The following is a 20,128-nucleotide window of genomic DNA, read 5'->3' on the forward strand; positions in this document are numbered from 1 at the left end:
TATACAGGTGTCTAGGTGTGTACATTATACAGGTGTGTTCTAGGTGTGTTCTCTGCAGTGGTATACAGGTGTCTGTACATTCTAGGTGTGTTCTCTGCAGTGGTATACAGGTGTCTGTACATTCTAGGTGTGTTCTCTGCAGTGGTATACAGGTGTCTGTACATTCTAGGTGTGTTCTCTGCAGTGGTATACAGGTGTCTGTACATTCTAGGTGTGTTCTCTGCAGTGGTATACAGGTGTCTGTACATTCTAGGTGTGTTCTCTGCAGTGGTATGTGTTCTAGGTGTGTTCTCTGCAGTGGTATACAGGTGTCTGTACATTCTAGGTGTGTTCTCTGCAGTGGTATACAGGTGTCTGTACATTCTAGGTGTGTTCTCTGCAGTGGTATACAGGTGTCTGTACATTCTAGGTGTGTTCTCTGCAGTGGTATACAGGTGTCTGTACATTCTAGGTGTGTTCTCTGCAGTGGTATACAGGTGTCTATATTGCGATTCAGTGATCTTATTTTCCTGTTTTAGTTTTGATAAGATAGCTACCAGGCGCTGTTTGAACCTTGGAGTAGAGTTGTTTTCAAGTTTTTTATATATTTTGTTCTCTTCAAGCATAGCCACGACTCTGTTCTCGTTTTGTTGGTGTCAATGACATCTGTGCTTTCCCGCTGTCTGTTGTTAAAATCATGAAAGATCTGTCCTTGCTCAATCAATTCTGTACCATCTCATATGTCAGTGCTAGTGCGCCCCATACTGGTCATTTGTCTGATGAAGATGACTGTGTAGTCATCAAAATGTCACACTCTAATCTTCAACTGCTTGTGTTATAAGAATTTCTATATTACTGACATTACCAACCTGAAGAAAATGTAAAAAAAAAACATTTTTCCTTCTTTACTTTTTTCTTTGTTTTATGCCTCATGACCTTATCTGTTACAAGGACACTAAACCTTTAAAAAAAATCCTATACCAACAGCCGACTGAGTAACGGTCTATAAAGTCTCTGAGAAATATAGGTTAATCATCAAAACACAAGATGAATGATGATTAACATCTTCAACATGCAATTAAGTCAAAAATATGGTACACCTGTTGCTAACACAACCAATTCCATCAAGACCTTTTGTGTTGTTCCTTCTAAGACAGCAGTAAGAAAATTTGCAACGGCTGCTGATGTGTCCATATTCAGTTCACAATGAAATTAGATAAGTGGTGTGCCAAACCTTGTTATACATTTATGATTGGACAGGGTACCAGTTCCTAAGTTTTTGTAAAGAATTGCTCAGTTTTTAGCTGACACAAGTGTATCTCCATCTAGCTTAAAGTTAGAATCAGATGTATCCCAGAGACAAAAAAAAATATAAAGCTCAATTTCATTTAAATATTCTAGAAAAAGGCAACTCTAATCAGCCACTGGAAGTTATTTTGAATTTTATTTTATGAAATATCATTCAACTTTGGACTGAAAATATGGGGTGGGCTTATCAAAGGATAACAATATATATTGTTTTTACCATTTCTGTTGAAGCCACAACTGGCTGTTTCTGTTGAAACTACAGCAGATGTGGATGGAATTATTAGCAGACTTTGTATATTTTCAGATCACATCAACGTATCCCTATTACTTATCCTATGATATGAAGAAAAGTTCTGAAGTGTTCTTTAGGAACTTTTAGTATGAAAGCAAATACAAGAAAGCCGACTATATTACAGCTTTCTCCTTAAAGTGCAAATTCTGAAAGGAGTTTGTATAAACTAAGCATATCATTTGTTGGATATTTATCAATTTTGCCTAAATTTGTTAGTAAATACTGTATAATCATTCGATTTTGTGCGGGAGGTTCATTTTTGTGCGGGAGGTTCATTTTTGTGTGGGAGGTTCATTTTTGTGTGGGAGGTTCATTTTGGTTGAATTTGTAGGTACTCTGAACCCATGAATTTATATGTACTAGAAATAACGAACAGGTAAAAGTTGTTATGGATTGTGTATAACTAACAGATTTTGTGAGCAAGAGTTAACCATGAAATCAAGTATGAAAAAATATGTAAATATTTTGGAAAACTACTCCTACCAAAACATTGATTTTATAGTACAGCTTGGTAACTTGTGTGCTGATAAAGCATAACTGTATACAAACATTTGAAACACTTATGATAGATAAGTACTGATACTTTGACATTCGCCGTTATATTTGACATTGACATTGAAGTGGGAGTCTGGAAACTGTAAGGTAAGGTGAGGATAGGTATGACATTGAGGTTAGTAATCAGCCAGGGAAGTAACTCTGGCTGAAGGGAAGTGTGAGAGAGTGTTTGTACCAGTTGTCAGGACAGACACTTCAGTAGGAAATCAGTGCCAGCCATGTGAGTCTATATTGGGCTATAAATCCATTAACAGCTCCTAACAGGTGCTTCCCACTTCCAGCAAGCCTTCCAGTCAACCAGAACCACACAGCTCCCCTGGGTGCAATGTTAATGGTCTGAGGCCAGATACGCCCTAGGACACCCAAAGGCGATAGGCACTCCAAAGGCAGCTAATACACAAATCTCAGGTGGGGAGGGTGAGAACTAATGAGGAAAAGTAGCAGTCTGGGAGAATTCACAGCAAACAGTATGTCTAAATAAACCACTACTTTGAACATCCTACAAAAAAACTTTGTTTCACTTTTTATTAAGGGAAATTAAATTTTATTTGTTCTACTTCCTCCAAAGCATAAGGAAATGGTTGGTGTTACCTTTGATGAAGACATAACCTTTCAGTACTGGTTTGACTCATCATCACCTTACCATCCAGACATGGACAACACTTGTCACTATAGGTGTGGCTAAGACAACACTTGTCAGTATAGGTGTGGCTAAGACAACACTTGTCAGTATAGGTGTGGCTAAGACAACACTTGTCAGTATAGGTGTGGCTAAGACAACACTTGTCAGTATAGTTATGGCTAAGACAACACTTGTTGGTATAGTTATGGCGAAGACAACACTTGTCTGTACAGGCGTGGCTAAGACAACACTTGTCAGTATAGGTGTGGCTAAAACAACACTTGTCAGTATAGATGTGGCTAAAACAACATTTGCCAGGTATGTTTAGATAATTCTTTGTGCCAGTATGTTTAGTAAATGCAATACTTATTGTTCTAACTATGGCTAGAAAACATTTGAAAGGTATGGCTAGGGCAACAAGTGTTTGATAGAGAGTAACTCTCTTTGTAATGGAATTTTATGTTGAGCTTGACCACCATGTTAAAATATACAAGCAGTAATATAATATCTGTCTATAATTTTTCTAAATGATTTCAGAAAGTTTCTTGGCATTTGATAAGGTCTTTATATTATGTAATTCTGACAGTTATCCAAGGTTCTATGTTCATGAACATTCTGAATCATAATAATTAATCACGTTGTATCATCACATCAAAGGGCCAAATATAAATCAGAAGTCAAGGACAAATAAAACTATTAACAACTGTATAACGATCGACCTACTTTGTCCAAGGTCACGTCATACTGTGTAATGACCATGACCTACTGTGTCCAAGGTCACTTCATACTGTGTAATGAGCATGACCTACTGTGTCAAAGGTCACTTCATACTGTGTAATAGTTGGGATATGATTTCAATATGAGTTACTAACTACTAATCAAAGTATATAACAGTCACACAATTAGCCACAAGCTATAATTAGGAAGTGTTTAGGATCAAGCTAGTCTTTTATTTTACATAACATTCACTGTTTTCCCATTAATTAGACTGTTTCTGACCCATTACACCTGCTCTCAGTCTATTCTTAATTATAAATACATTTGTAATAGTTAGGTATACATAAACCTGTTAGATAACAAGATCTACTCTGTGGGAGCTCACTAGGCTAGTTCATATCAACCTTGTAAAGGTGTTTAACAATGAGAACTAATCACTTGACGTGAAAATTCCAGTAAGGTTAGAGTCACACTTATGTTGGCCACACATATTATGTCAGTTCAGACTAGAAATTCATTTTTTTGATGTGCTAAAATATCTTTTTTTCCAATTCTGTATAGAGAGTCCTATATGTTTTTTAATATTGATGTTGTAAAGATGCTAAAGTTTGAGTCAGGGTGCAACTTATGAGCTAATTTTGTCTACAGTTGAAAGACATAGCTCTGCTCCATATATACGTTTTCATGATATAAATGGAGTACAAGCTATACAAAAACCGTTGGTGACTAATGCATCCAAATCAATAATTTTGGCAAAATCAAAATTTTTTATCATATAACTGAAATTGTGATTCTGTTGACCCCAATCCTGGAGTTTTTATAAGAAATTTATAACAGAATATATATCAACCAGACTATGGGCAGTTCTAGGAGTAGGCTTCTTGGTTGCTGTTAGAGATTTCAAGACTGTAGAGGGTCTTCATTTATTTATTCTAATATAAAATACTGTATTTTCGCAAGAACAATAGTTTTATTATTTCATGGTATGTTAACATGATCATAAAACCTTTCATTTGTGAAACAATGAGACATGTGTAAAGATGTTCTTTTATATCCAGAATGGAAAATTTTTAATTTGTTGAAATAAAATTTCATTGTTTTGAAAATTTCAACCAATTTTAATATCCAGCTCTATAATTATTGATATCAATACATTTTATTCTTTTTTTTTTTTTGAAGTCTTGAAAGCCACACTATTGAATTAACAACAATAAATCCCCATTTCTTTCAAAATGCAGTAATTACACAAGAGTATAAGACCTGTTAACCAATTCTTACTGGTGTAGCTATTTCCTTCATTATCAAATTGTTCTGTCAATATTAAAAAGTATGGCTTTCTGCCATGTAGAATATAACATTTCAATGTGATGGCACTACAACAGTGTCTGTCAGTGACCCCATTATCTGAGCACTCACTCCAACATGTCATTGACTAGGTTCTTACTGTAATTTTCTGTTACCTATGTCACTGTTTCTTCTGTCAGTTGTTTGATTGTAAATATCTGTCAGCTATACCGATCAGTTTTAGGATATCCCCATGGCCTTACTCTGATGTCAGTTAACAAAGAGTAGATTCTGAATTAGCAAGAGTTACTCTACATCATTCCTTTCTGACGAACAAAAACTTACATTTTAAACACCAATAAAAAAGTATATTACATCAAAAATAGTGTAATTAATGTTCCTGTAGGTGTGTTCTATGATAAACTTTCTAACCCAACAAGCATTTCAATATAGTTTGGCAAGAAATCTGATGTTTGACTACAAAGCATACATCTTAAAGTGAACACATTAAGTACTTTATACCTGAACATAAACCTGGAGCTTCCTAACCAAGAGGCCCAAAGGATCTTGATGGTAACTGGAGTTCAAGGAGCGAAAAGTTCAAACCCCAATGGCTACAGGTTTTTTTTTCTGTGTAGTCAAATTTCCTCCTAAACTTAAACAGGTGAACCCATAAATAACCTGCATGTGGCACTCAGACAAAGTCTTGGTTAAGGACATGGTGTTCTGTGCAACATTAAAAATAATACTTCATATGTATGTGCCTATATCCCAAGGTTAATGATTCTGAGAAAATTGGCAGTTTTACTAATTCTAAATCTCCTTGACCTTTGACCCTGTGGCCTTGAAACTTAGGCCAAAATTATTTTCACATCCTTCCCTACAACTATTAAATTGCATAGGATTGTGCAAAAGTTGAAGATTTTGGAGGATATTGGCAGTTTTACTTCTTCCAAGTATTGATGGCCTTTGACCCCGAAACTTAAAACTTGGGGAACAGAATCTTTGCATCATTTCCCAAAACTTTCCAATGCAAATACCTGTATAACATGTTGACAGATTCAAATGTAATGGAATTTTAAAGCTGTTTCAGCATTCTGGCTCCACTCAAAAACTGACCCACTCCTGGAGTCAAAACAGTACACCCAAAGACTATGAATTTTGCATTTTTGCAAAAGCTACTCTTTGACATCACAACCATATATTTTGATTATGTCTCCAAGTATAGGAGATTTTCTAAAATAACAGGTTTTGCACCATTCTGGGCCTACCCCATGGGCTGGAGGAGAGTGGGGACTACAAACTTTGGAATTTTGATGCCCCTTAATTGATGCTAGTGACCACATTTGGTAGGAATCGGCCCAGAAATTCTTGAGAAGAAGCTGGAAACATGAAAGGTTAACAGATGACACATAAAGGATGACAGACAATGCACAATGATGGTCAACAGGTGAAGACAAGAGCTGATGAAGAGCCTTTGGCTTAGGTAACCCAAAACCTGTTGTACAGGCCCTGATGACCTTACAAATAGCTTCAGAGACTCCTGATTATAATGACCTTCGTAGAAGTTCCTGAGGTCCTAATGACTTACTGGTATAGGTTCATACGAGTTAACAATATAAAGTATTTTCTCTGATTTTTTCATCTAACTCCAAAATATCTTCAAAACCTCACAGATCTTATGATATTACATTGTCAGGAACATAATATACATGTATCTAATGTAATATCTGATTCTACTTTTACTGTCAGTTACTCTGACATAAATTGTTCTACATTGTAGAGCACAGATAGTCCAGAAACTCCCCATATGAAAGTGGATCCTAAGTGTTTTCAAGTGATTGAAATATATCTATATTGTGATATTATATCAGCTTTATATAGGAAACTGGCATTAAAGGTCAAGTACTGGCCCACACCTTCTTTAGTCACTCTGTACACCATCACCAAAATTATTAATACATTGTTCTGTGATGAAGTGATGGTTTAGATACATTGTTCTGTGATGTAGTGATGGTTTAGATACATTGTTCTGTGATGTAGTGATGGTTTAGATACATTGTTCTGTGATGTAGTGATGGTTTATATACATTGTTCTGTGATGTAGTGATGGTTTAGATACATTGTTCTGTGATGTAGTGATGGTTTAGATACACTGTTCTGTGATGAAGTGATGGTTTGGATACACTGTTCTGTATGCAGAATAAGGTCTACTTGACTGGTAACAGTTTACAGTAAAATCACTTATTGTATACAGATTTACCTGTCTTGTGACTGTTTACAGTAAAATCACTTATTGTATACAGATTTACCTGTCTTGTGACAGTTTACAGTAAAATCACTTATTGTATACAGATTTACCTGTCTGGTAACAGTTTACAGTAAAATCACTTATTGTATACAGATTTACCTGTCTTGTGACAGTTTACAGTAAAATCACTTATTGTATACAGATTTACCTGTCTTGTGACAGTTTACAGTAAAATCACTTATTGTATACAGATTTACCGGTCTTGTGACAGTTTACAGTAAAATCACTTATTGTATACAGATTTACCTGTCTTGTGACAGTTTACAGTAAAATCACTTATTGTATACAGATTTACCGGTCTTGTGACAGTTTACAGTAAAATCACTTATTGTATACAGATTTACCTGTCTGGTAACAGTTTACAGTAAAATCACTTATTGTATACAGATTTACCTGTCTTGTGACTGTTTACAGGAAAATCACTTATTATATACAGATTTACCTGTCTTGTGACATTTTACAGTAAAATCACTTATTGTATACAGATTTACCTGTCTTGTGACAGTTTACAGTAAAATCACTTATTGTATACAGATTTACCTGTCTGGTAACAGTTTACAGTAAAATCACTTATTGTATACAGATTTACCTGTCTTGTGACAGTTTACAGGAAAATCACTTATTATATACAGATTTACCTGTCTTGTGACTGTTTACAGTAAATCACTATTGTATACAGATTTACCTGTCTTGTGACTGTTTACAGTAGAATCACAAGTTACATACATTTTTACCTGCCTGGTGACAGTAAAATCACCTCTTTTTAGATATTCAAGTAAGATTTACCTGTTTGGTAATGATGAAGTTCCACAAGAGAGACTCAATATAGTAGCTTGTGCCTCCCACTATAATTGGAAGTTTTTCCTGCTTCAGTAGGCGGTCGATCTGATTCCAGATGTCAAGGCAATAACTGTGAATGGGTTATGACCATTGAAACAATGCAAAATTTCTCCTGTGCTACTGACAATCTATATTCCTTAATCTACCAAGTTAAGATGATCTCAGCCTGATGTACACATTTCTTTATTTCTTAGAAATATATATCAACTCAAGAACAATTGACAGTCAATGTAACAGTGTGTTTTCTAGTGAAAATAAGAGAGGTACCCTGATCCTGGTACCAAATGGTGTCACCAAAAAAAAGTTGAAGTTTTGAAGAAGTGTTATTGTATAGAAATAGATCCTCACAGACAACAATTAGTGAATTCTATTCCATATAATTATTCTATATAACTAAGTCTTGATAAAGGGATACAATAGGCAGAGTGGCATCCCTGTAATCTGTCACTGTATAGTTCCTGGTCAGGGGGCTGAGGAAATCAATCATGTGATGAGGACATTGTCTTAACTCCTCTGCAGTCACTTTGTTTGTGCTGATATCCAACCCCTTATAGACCTGAAAAATCATAATACTACACATGTAAAATAACAGTTCCTCATATACACTTTGTTTACCAAAATCAAATCTGCAACCCTGACATTATGATTTCCAGTGTCAGCATTTTTTTCTATGGAATATTCAATATTGAAGTCATGAGATTTTAAGGAATATAATTTTGTTTGTCTCTGAAGGTGATCAAAATCCAGAAATGGAGACAGACAATATTCTTACATACTTCACTGGGTGATACAATGGTTGCTAGGAATGGAATAAAACAACTAGCACATCCTATGTTACTACTCACAACATGGTAGTATCATTACTTTATGTAATGTAACTGTGTTGAAAATTGATTGCAATTTTCATGCTCATTACATTTATTAGGATTTATTATGAAAGATAATGGATGCAGGCTGAAGCCTCTATATCCATATCAACAATATATATATATACTGTGAGTAAATCTACATCCTCCAGTACAATAGCTAAGTAACGCCAACTGTTCAATTGGAACTTAGACTATTTTTTTCAGTGTTCATCAAGCAACTACATGGGTTATTCATGATGGCACAAAGTACAGGTTTCACAAAAATCTACGATTTGCTACTTGTTTTTGAAGTATGCAAGAAAAATAATCAAATTTGAGTCTGTTCTGTGGATAAGAATACCTGAGTGTAAGAGTTTGACTGATTATAAATAATTAGCTTGTGTTGACCCGCTAAACTCCTACACAAGGGTAAAGGGTAGAGATATTTCCCAACCACAGAACAGAACAATGCAAAATTGTATTAGCCTAATTCAGTGGAAAACTGGTGTCATACACCAGAAAGTGATAGAAATCATTCGCCATGAAAATTCGAAAGTTCAATTTGAAATTATTCGGCTGTCTAAAATCGCTTATATTGTGAAGATATGTTTTGAAGGACGATGGCAAAAAGCTTGCTGACAAAAATCTTTTTGCTTCAGATTTAAACAGATAAAGACAGTCTCCCCGTCCTGCTGTTATATGCTGCAGCAGGTACTAACCTCATTTGTCAACAACACCACATGGGTGATACACACCCATTATCTGTGTACACGTGTAGTCATTTAAGGATAGTACCTGAGGTGAAACTGGAAATATATTTCATCGTCAACCCTTAAAAAATATCAGTAACCTGCATAGAATCGGCGCTAATGATTTCTCCTTTGAAAATTTTCCCTAACTCAAGTGCCAGCTTCGATTTCCCTGTCCCGGTTGATCCCAAAACAACCACTACTGGCAATCGCATGGAGGCTGCCATCTTGTTTATAACAACGCCACCTATAGTATAAGTTTCTGCCGAACTGTGGTAATTTGACAGCTAACACGTTTCTGCCGAACTCTTTCTGGATCTGAAATTCGATTCGCGAAAAAGAAAAATATCATAAATTGATTATAAGACACCCGATGAATACTTCCAGTTTGTATTCTTCTATGTACCTAAATCACATAAACAATTAACATTAAGTTATTGTGTACTTCAGTTCAAAGAGGGATGTATACTAGATTCATACGCATTGAGCACCCTTTTAAGCAAAGATCGAACGTCTAATCTATATACTATATCCGTAATCGATTATTGTCTAAACACCTATGTTAGAATGCATTATACGACCCAGATATGACCTCATATTACACACGTTTTCGTGTGGCGTCAGGTGAGTAAATTATTAAAATAAAATCTTTTGAAAAAAAAAACTCTTGGTAGATTTCGATCTGTCTTCTATGAATTATTTAAAAATTGGTGTACTCTAGATTTATATTATGTACTCCATCAAAAGAAGTATGCTTACTTGCTGAAAGGTGTTTCGTTGAATTAACCATGTTAGGATAAGAATTCTTTCATTCGTAACGGCATTGTGGATCTTTTGTTGTAATTTTATGTTTTGATTTTCTCAAGCTTGTCACCTTATGCGTGACAGAGTTCACTAACAGAGTTCATAGGGGAAAAACAAAAGTTATCTACACTGTCATATGCAATCCATCAATCGAACGAAGGATGATATCCCGTGCACTATCTTATTAGATAACACCCGGGGTATCGACTTGATCAATTCTCACAAGTCAGAGGTGTCACTTTTCCGTTGCTATATATGCAGTCGCTGTTTTAAATCATTCATCGATAAAAACAAGGTAATTGAAGAGATAAAATGTGCAGAATGTGTAAGAGATATCCGGGGTATATATGCCCACCCGTGAGCGGTCACGTGCACTTGTAGAATAGGAGTGGCCATATGCACAGGATTACACAATCGATGCCGCGGAGCCCTACCTGTGTCAACAACTGTAGAAAAAAAACCCACCTTACACTCTTTTCATAAATTCAAATTCATTCAGATATAAAATTCATATTCCATCGGATGCCTATCGGAGAGAAATCTTTTGACTTGTGAGCCGAATAACCTAAGCGAAATACCTATTGTCCACTGTGCATCTCCGGGAGACAATATTGTGGAACTATATATAACACACTTCGTCTTATCCAGAAATCTTAAAATAGATATATATAAAAACATTTCCCATACCTATATTAAGATATTTAGACCTCTCATTAAACGCCAGAACGAATTACTATTTTAGGTTTGGAATAAGTTCTTACAGCGATCCGAAGGCATGCATTCTCTGTAAAATTTCCATCAAAACGCGATAGAATTTAATGGAGTTGTCCTAGTGGACAATACCTCGTGCTGTCACTCTAAGATATGGACCTATTGTTCCGGAGTTTGTTTGTCTATGTAAGGTTCAACTTTGATAAAATTCCGATTTCAACCAGAACTATTTAATAGCTCTACCATTTTTTTTCTCGAGTAAAATCGGAGCAGTTATCGTCTTCTCGTGGTTAAAGAATATCTTAAGACGTTGATTTTGCAATTTTCTTCACATTTTCAATACAGTGTCATGGTCTCCTATTACAAGCAGAAGATTGATTTGTTGATAAGAAAAGGCTGTTGTCTGGCTTTCTGAGTAACATCCGAGTCATAGTAAAGTGTCCTTAGTATGTATCGATACGTGACTTGGCTTCCATTTGGTCCGTTTGTCCGGCAAGCCCACGGATTTGTTGTTTGGTTTTCATAGTGTTGTTGTTTTAATCAGTGTCAAGATTGATTCTTGTATTACAAAGAACTCCTACATTACAACGAAAACTTTATGGTCTTAAAATGGAAGAATGTGTCTTGGCTATGTAGATGGGTAACTACGCAGTCTAGTTAATGGGTTCGTCATAGGAAGTATAAATAAAAGCACTTTGACGAATCTAATCGATAAACATGCAAATTAAAATAAAAAGTTAACGCTGTTGAGTTTAAATGTCGCCTCGTATGGTATTGAAAGTCCGTTCAACATATGCAATGGTTGAACTTTCAGTGCCGCAGTGATTCCCCATTCAGCGGAGTTTATGTATTATGACAGCCGTGTACATAACGACAAACACGTCTCTGATCAACTGTGATGCCGACTATGTCCCAGGTTAAATATGGTTTTGAATCAAAACGGTGTTATCTACAAATATTCCTTTTACTTGGCTATTTATTAAGTTTCAGTGTCATTTTGCGTGTGAAACCCTGTATAGACATTCAGACTCCCTTCTTCATGTAATGTCAACGAAACGTTTAACTTTATTGTTGAACTTCAGTATTAGTGCAAATCTTTTCATTGACTATGCTTGTGACGAACCATGTTTGGCGGTGAATCTGTTATGGAACAACCGGTAGCATCAGACGTAAACGCATCACCATATTTGCTAGTGTAATAAAATATTGTATATCATTACCATGTCTTTATTGAACGGGTTTATTAGCCGCTATTTGTTAGGTGAATATACTTCTTGTGAATGACATATACTTTGAAGGCAGACTTAAATCCAGTCACCAGATACATCTGTTGTGGTCTGCTCGCTTTCGCAGAATACCACACATATATAGTAACACACGAAAGGTTAGTCATACACGTTTTCCCGCCAAAATGTCATAACATAGCACAGGCGTGACCTACATTCCTCAAGTCTGGTGTATTGCCTCCGACCTCCTTCCTATTTAGCTTGTATTTCTGTTCATCTTCTAGAGAATTCCACGATTGAAATGACGATAAAACACGTATGTACAAGTTAATCTTTAGTTTTTAATTTCATTGAAGGTAATATTTACCAGTTAATTAAGTGCATTTTTTATATTTCAAGTACACATATATATATATATATGCAGATCCCCTGCACACACGAAAAAACACAAATTTTAAAGGTTTTCCATCATTCATGATTGTGTATATTTACAACAGACAACAAAACAATCACTTCTTAGAACAAAAGGTGCAAGAAACAATAGGTTTAACCAATGTTGTTTCTATAACAAATAGCAAAGCTAACTAACAGTATAAACCCATTTACTCTTCAATACTAAAGAGTTTCATATAAAACAGTAAAAAATATAAAATGCAATCAGTTAGTCAAATTGGCAGTTAGTGGTCATTTTTTCAAATGTCAAATCAATGTACATTAATGCCCAGCAATTTCAATGACAAATTTCGAATGCAAAAGTGGGTATTTTTTTTCTCTGATGCAATAGTTTGATGTCAAGATTTGAACACTGTGGATTAGAAGGAAACACTGGTCGTGAAATGAATACCTTGACCAAGATATTGTTACAATGAAATTATTTGAGCAATCACAGAACCAAGTAGAAAATTCTAAATTTTAGATGTCATCAATTTAACATTGAAAGCTTGATTCTACTGAAGTTACTAGCTAGCTCAAACAACACACACAAAAAAAGATTAACACCTTCCAACCACCAAACTTTCGATAGGGACCATCATTGTGACTTCACATCATGGATTTTATGCTATTTATAACAATAATGAATTATGAAACCTTAGTTAGGCAGTAGAACTTTCTGTGCTACCTTGGAAATACCCAACAGACCAACTAAAATAATCAAAAATGTGAAAACTCTTATAAAACTCAGTATACTCGGTAACATATTGCAATAGATATATATAAATGTAAACAAATCAATGAAGGACAAATTGTTCCAACAAAATAACTACCATTATAAAATACCTCCCAACGACAAACTGCACAAACAGTGGAAGAATCGACTTGAACAATTGTCATCAAACCTGCTGTAAACCCTCGTTATCAAATTTAACTGTACATTTCGAGATGATTTCTATGTCATATTCTTCTTGCCCCAATGATTATAGGCTCTTTAGTTATCTTGGATCACCCGTAAATGTCGAGGAAAATAAATTAACAAGTAAACAACTGTCAATTCTAGGATCATTTGTATTTCTTGTGATAAAACACAAGATCTTGAGAGGTATATATACTGCTATGGTTAAATTACTTGTCTAAGGTCAGCTTTATATAGAGCTCTACAATTCACACATTACTAGAAAAAAAACACTTTCAGAAGCTAACTTGAGATATATAACACGGTATGCAAAATAACACAGCACATGATAGTTTATATAAGTGATATATAGTGACAGCTGATCACACAGATATAAAATATATTGAACACATCCCTGGATAATGAACACAATTCCCTGTCAGTATATATTTCAATACCACACAGATATAACCACAAATTGCCATTTAGTATCACACATTAAAAATCCCTAACTTGAAGTTTGTTCAAAGTTCTTCTCAACTGATCATGTTTAGCACGAAGCAAGTCTGTTTCTTTTTCCAATCTTAAGCTTTCATGATTGAGTCTGTGTATATGATCAGCAGCCTTTTTCAATATTAACACTTTTGGAGCTCTTTCCTGCTGAGAAAGTTCTGGTACACTGTCACGGAGTGTGAAGAAACTATATTTCAAGTCATTTCTTCTTTTCCTTTCCAACACATTATGTTGAGTCCGTTTACCCCCCTCACAACACTCCTCAGAGTCTGAGCTGCTTCTACTGGAACAAGAACTACTACAGCCACTATGTGTTCCTGCCCGAGAGAGCTTTTGACAGAGAGTTTTTTGAAATTCTGGAACACTTAATTCACGTTTAATCCGTTTAGAAGATGATATAGAGTTTGATGGTGACACTGGACTGGAACGCACACGTTTCAATGAGTGTGAATGTGGAAGGCTGTAGTTGTGCACATCTGTAGGACAGTCTACTTTCACTTTCAATGTAATTGAACTTTTCAAAGGGGATTTCACAGCACCCCCATAGTCATTATCCTCGCGTTCAGTTTTTATACACCTGGCTGGTATTGTTGTGGACTTTCTGATGTGTGATGGTTCAAAGTCTTCATTCATCTGATCCCTGACTGTTACAACGTCAATTTCTTCTTCTGTAAAATAAGAGAACAGTTCATATTTAAATAAATATACATTAAAGTTCAAATATGTGTAAAATATCAATTTTCAAGAATTTCATTCATTTTTAAAGCAATAGTAATGATAATGAAATTTAAATTCCTACCTGAATCAGAAGGGGTCTCAAGGCCTTGTAGGTTGTCTACCCTGGTCTCTGTCATATATTTGTCAGTGATGTTATGCATTGGGTAGGGAAAAACTGATGTTGGGTCTACACAATCTGCAACAGTATTTGTATCCAATGATGAATTACAGTTCGATTTCTGTTCAACATATCCCTTGGCTAAATTCCCTGACCACATACAATCCTGGATCAATTTGGATTGCAAATTCAAAGGTGTGCCCTCAGCAAATATGTGTTTCATTGTGGCGAGCACATCTTCCTCTCTGTTGTCAAAGAACTCAACATCATCATTAAAGTTAAGTCCATCTAGTTCTGGAAAATCAGGCATTGTTTCATGCGGTGGCGAACCTGGAGGTGTTGGTGGTCCAAGATCAAATTTATTCCATATATTTATACAGAGTGTTGTGCCATTGTCGCAAGTCTGGCATTTGTGCATCTCGTTCTCCATCTGATGAGAGTGTCCTTTTGAAGTCCGTACAACCATCCTGTGATTAATAAAAAAGAAACGTTATAGTTTCAAGAATACAAAGCAAGATTTTGGTATCGACCCAAATGCTATATATAGTTTCGTTGAACCTAGACCTTCGCCAGATAACTGTTGGCCCCGCCCACTAGTGTCTTTCGACAGTCTCGCCTTTCAATATAACAAATTTTGAATTAAACTTAAGTTACATCTTACAAATCAAAGTGTTTGACGATTAAGCACAAATATTAGTATTGTATGACATGGTATTTATACAATTGTATTGTGGAATGACCAAACTGAGGTGGATACTGTTGGAACTTGGCAACGTTTCAAGATATCCACGTTGCACAGGCATGGGCTGACATACCGGAACCGGCAAGATGAATTTTATCGATATTACGGGAAAGTACACATCTTCAATCAAACAAACGTATGTCATATATCTCAATACGATATAAGTCAAAAATAACATATGGTGTCAAGAGTTGTTAAACACTATTTCACTAGAAAATATATCAAACATGGTTTTGACAGTTCAGTCCGGCTATGAGCACCCGTGAACAGATCCCACATGGTTACCAAAGACACCGAAAATGATAATTATGTTGTAATCACGTGTATTACATATGACGTATTTCTTTATAATGGAACACGTACCTTCTTGTTTGAAATAAATTCCATATAAGAAAACTGTCAAAAATCAAATTTGCGACTGCACTACTGACACAACTTCGCTAGTCTGCCCTCCAACTACAAGTTCGACCTCTTCATAAACGACGGCGGATTACATTATGCATAATTATATTCATACGCATGGCGTCTACCGTCCAAGGTCAAACTTACGCATATTGATGTTGTTTCAATTTTCTATCAAAATTCTATCATATAAATACTGCATACTATTATGTTTAATAATTCCAATTCATGACAGTACCGACAGTAAAAAAATGAATTAGTACGATAAACATTTTAAAAGAACTATATTTCTACGATAAAAGTGGTGAGCAGGCAACGGCGGGAAACGCGGTGGGTGGAGCTTGTGAGATTTACTACTCTGAGTACGTCAATCAGGTAGATGTCGGACTGTTGCGACCAGTAAAAAGTTGATATTAGAATATGAATGAAATCTAGGCGACCGGTAGTACTACGATCCAGTAAACAGTTTATACAGAGTAGAAAAGGCCACTACAAGAGGTGATCATCGGGAAAGCAGCCATGTAGCTAATTTAGTTTACTATCATTGCCTATCACGGATACAGAACAAATTTAAAATTAAGGTATACACATATACTGATACACGAAGTCGGCGTTTTCACAAAGACGATTGCAGATCAATTTATTTATTCTACGGAACGTTTACTGCCAGATTTATTAATTTAATGTCACTTTCAAGGTACAAAGAGAATTATTCATCACAATATGGTTGGCCGTCACAGACAGATAGATATTGGATACAACAAATTGAGAACAGTCATTATTTCCACCGAAACTTGTGACAGAATTTTGGTAGATTATATCGTATACTTAGAACTGAACATAATATTGATGTCTGATCTGCTTACACACATTTTGTAATCAAGCTCAATATTTATGTCATTGTGCACATGGACGTTTTGTCTTAAGTCATAATAAATAAAAGAAATGAAAAAAAAAAAAAAAATGAAATATGATCATACTCTAGACTTTTGATAAGAAATGTCATTTCTTGTCAGCATTGGAGTTTTCGGAATGACTGGTTCTAATTCAAATTTCATTTTTATTGTCCAATACACAAAATCGTATACTTCAAGCAGAATATAATACAATACAATTCTTTTGGACAGTTTAAAATAACTTTCGAATCGAATCCTTTTTCTAGACAGAAGCAAGCCATCCACGAGTCGGCACGCGAGAGAAACGGGTATCTTCTTCGTATATATGTCATAAAAACTCGCATACAATAGTGGCATATTGCCAAATATTTTTACATACACCTGTCCGACCAATGTCGACAATACACAAAGAATACACAGGTACGGGAGTAAAATCGACGGAGCAATTATCATAGCGCTGCAATGCGATGCTATTTTAATACAGGTGTTTATTCGATAGAGGATTTCATTGGCGCGAGCGCCGACAGGTGTGTGAATTTGAACGAACCTGTTGGTATGTTAACAGTTTGATTATCACCCCGGTAAGATTCTTTTGGGTTCTGTAGGACAAATTCGTGTTTGTATTACGACGAACACCAGCTGTTTCACGGAAATAAACACGACACAACCAAAACAAAAACACGACCGTCTACACCGAGGTGACATTAGTAAATTCGGGACACCAATGAATACTGCCGCTGGAGTACTGCCAACTACTCACTCTTTTCATCCAGTATCACACAAAATCGATTTTTTTTTTTTTGGGGGGGGGGGGGGTAGGGGTCTTTTCACATATCGAGTCATAAACTCAAGTCAGTGATATACCTGTACAGACGTCACTTGGTCGATGCACGTGTATGAATGACACTGCGGTAAGGTCTCGTGAAAACCGCACTGCACGTGCTGTATACTGAGTACACCTCGGTGCCCATGTCCCTATAGCTTCTTCGTGTAGTTGTTTTTAACCATATAAATATGTTCTGCAAGCATCACTGTTAAAACATTACGTTGTAGAAATAATTGCTACCTGTAATCAACAGTTAGTCTGTTAGGTATGCTGTCTATAAATGATTCATATACAGCGTTTCCTGTCTATTCTAAGTACGTTGTGTAGTGTCAAGAGTACATTTATACCTGATAATTATGACTAGCCTATACAGGGTATAATCTAAAAGTAGTCAACCCGACATATGATCCGACCGGATGTGATTTTGGTACCCGTAGTCCCATGTACCGGTACCCCTGGACATATGACAGGGATACATTTCCCTATCCGTACCTCCGGGATTGATGTATTGTCCATTCAAGTATCCTGTACCCTGGACCGATGTACTGTTCTATGATGTACCCGTTATGTATTGCTTCATCATATCGCAGGGATGCATTCCGGAAGCCTATACTATTTGTACCTCTTGTATTATCTGTACACCTGGGTTGTATCAAGCTTCTCGTAACTTCGCAGTATGTTGTTATCCTTATCCATGCCCTAGGTTCGAAGTTTTGACCTATCGTTATGTACTCTCCTATTCCTGTGCCCGGGGATGATATCGCCCTATCCGTACCTTGGGATGAAAATTTTGACCTATCAGTTTGTACTCTCCTATTCATGTGCCCGGGAATATATCGCCCTATCCGTACCCCGGGACCAAAGTTTTGGCCTATCAGTAAAGACATATCGCCCTATCCGTACCCCGGGACCAAAGTTTTGACCCTTCAATAAATACACTTATATCCATGTACCTGGCCCGGGAATAGATCACCCTATATGTCCCACGAGATCAAAGTTTTGACCAACCAGTAAATACATTTATATTCATATAACCGGGAATATATCGCCCTACACCGGGATCAAAGTTTTGACCCTTCAATAAATACACTTATATCCATGTACCTGGCCCGGGAATAGATCACCCTATATGTCCCACGAGATCAAAGTTTTGACCAACCAGTAAATACATTTATATTCATATAACCGGGAATATATCGCCCTACACCGGGATCAAAGTTTTGACCCTTCAATAAATACACTTATATTTTTGACTATATGTATCAGTTTTGACCAACCAGTAAATACATTTATATTCATATAACCGGGAATATATCGCCCTACACCGGGATCAAATTTTTGACTTATCATTATATATTCGCCGCCTGTTCATGGTATAAATGGCCCAAACAATATTGCTATAACGGACTTCGATTGAACACGGTACAAAATTAGGTAAACAACATTTTCATATTTAGATTTCAGGCGCTTTCAACAGTTTCTATACGACGATTATAGCATACAGCTCCCTCGTCGTATACATGTACTAGAAATCTGTTTAAAAAAAAAGGAATAAAAAATCAGAAACTATTGAAGATTTCTAGCAGATATGTTAAATGGAACAAGTGAGAATATTATCCATTTTGGTATGTTCTTAAAACAGTTCAAAAATTATCAGTTGACGGTGATTAAATCAAATAATATTAACGACGCTTATTACAATAAATAATCATCAATTTACAGTATCATTACAACGCTTAGTGAATTTAACTGCATGCATTAAGCGTTTCTATGATATCACCCGTTGAAAACCTACTTCAATAGTAACTTTATACATTTTGAATGCCATAGCCAACACCATAAAAGAAAAAAAAACTTGCTTGCAGAAAAATAACAAATTTGAAATGTAGTTGTAGACACATTGGGATTATCAGCGGGAGTTCTCTGAGCGAGAGTTTGGTTTTATCAATGAAACATGTTAGGATATAAACATAACTGTGGGAAAAACATATCGGGATTGGGGACAGTGTAGGCGGAATGGGGAAAACAAGGAGTGATATGATGGACGCGGTGATGGAGTGAAGAGGAATGGAGGAACAATATGATGGACTAGTGGGGAATAAGGGACGTGGGAGGTGATGTGATAGCCTGATGGGGTAGGGAGGGACGGCCATCACATCGTCCCATCAGTCCTCTACATCTCCTCTCCTCGTCCCTCCCTGCCCCCATCAGTTCATCACATCGTCCCCTCCCTACCCACCAGGACTCTACATCTCCCCTCCTCGCCCCTCCCTACCCTCATCAGTCCATCACATTGCCCCCTTCCTACCCATCAGTCCTTTACATCTCCCCTCCTCGT

General features: G+C 36.2%; 2 protein-coding genes across 2 annotated transcripts in view; both read right to left on the reverse strand.

The window, feature by feature from the left end:
• LOC132561006 (tRNA dimethylallyltransferase-like) overlaps positions 1–9,732 on the reverse strand; it is a 32,746-nt gene extending 23,014 nt beyond the window's left edge. The window contains exons 1-3 of the mRNA XM_060225724.1: positions 9,607–9,732; positions 8,324–8,464; positions 7,855–7,953 (exon numbers count right to left, since the gene is read on the reverse strand). Coding sequence (XP_060081707.1) covers positions 7,855–7,953; positions 8,324–8,464; positions 9,607–9,732 — 366 coding nt within the window. The remainder of the gene's footprint in view (positions 1–7,854; positions 7,954–8,323; positions 8,465–9,606) is intronic.
• Positions 9,733–12,567: 2,835 nt separating this feature from the next.
• Positions 12,568–16,116, reverse strand: LOC132561002 (myc protein-like). Its single transcript, XM_060225719.1, has 3 exons — positions 16,030–16,116; positions 14,889–15,391; positions 12,568–14,757 (listed from the first exon to the last, which is right to left on the reverse strand). Exons 2-3 carry the CDS (start codon positions 15,388–15,390, stop codon positions 14,075–14,077), a joined length of 1,185 nt encoding a protein of 394 aa, XP_060081702.1. The 5' UTR covers position 15,391; positions 16,030–16,116; the 3' UTR covers positions 12,568–14,074.
• Between the last annotated feature and the right edge of the window lie 4,012 nt (positions 16,117–20,128).

The sequence above is a fragment of the Ylistrum balloti genome, unplaced genomic scaffold, assembly GCF_031769215.1.
Source record: "Ylistrum balloti isolate Yb309-2 unplaced genomic scaffold, AGI_CSIRO_Ybal_v1 Utg371136, whole genome shotgun sequence".
NCBI classification, from domain to species: domain Eukaryota; kingdom Metazoa; phylum Mollusca; class Bivalvia; order Pectinida; family Pectinidae; genus Ylistrum; species Ylistrum balloti.

Coding starts and splice junctions, on each gene's coding strand:
- LOC132561002 (XM_060225719.1), bottom strand. CDS start 15,390: ATGGTTGTACGGACTTCAAAAGGACACTCTCATCAGATGGAGAACGAG. Junction 14,758..14,888: donor TGAGACCCCTTCTGATTCAG/GTAGGAATTTAA, acceptor CTTATTTTACAG/AAGAAGAAATTGACGTTGTA.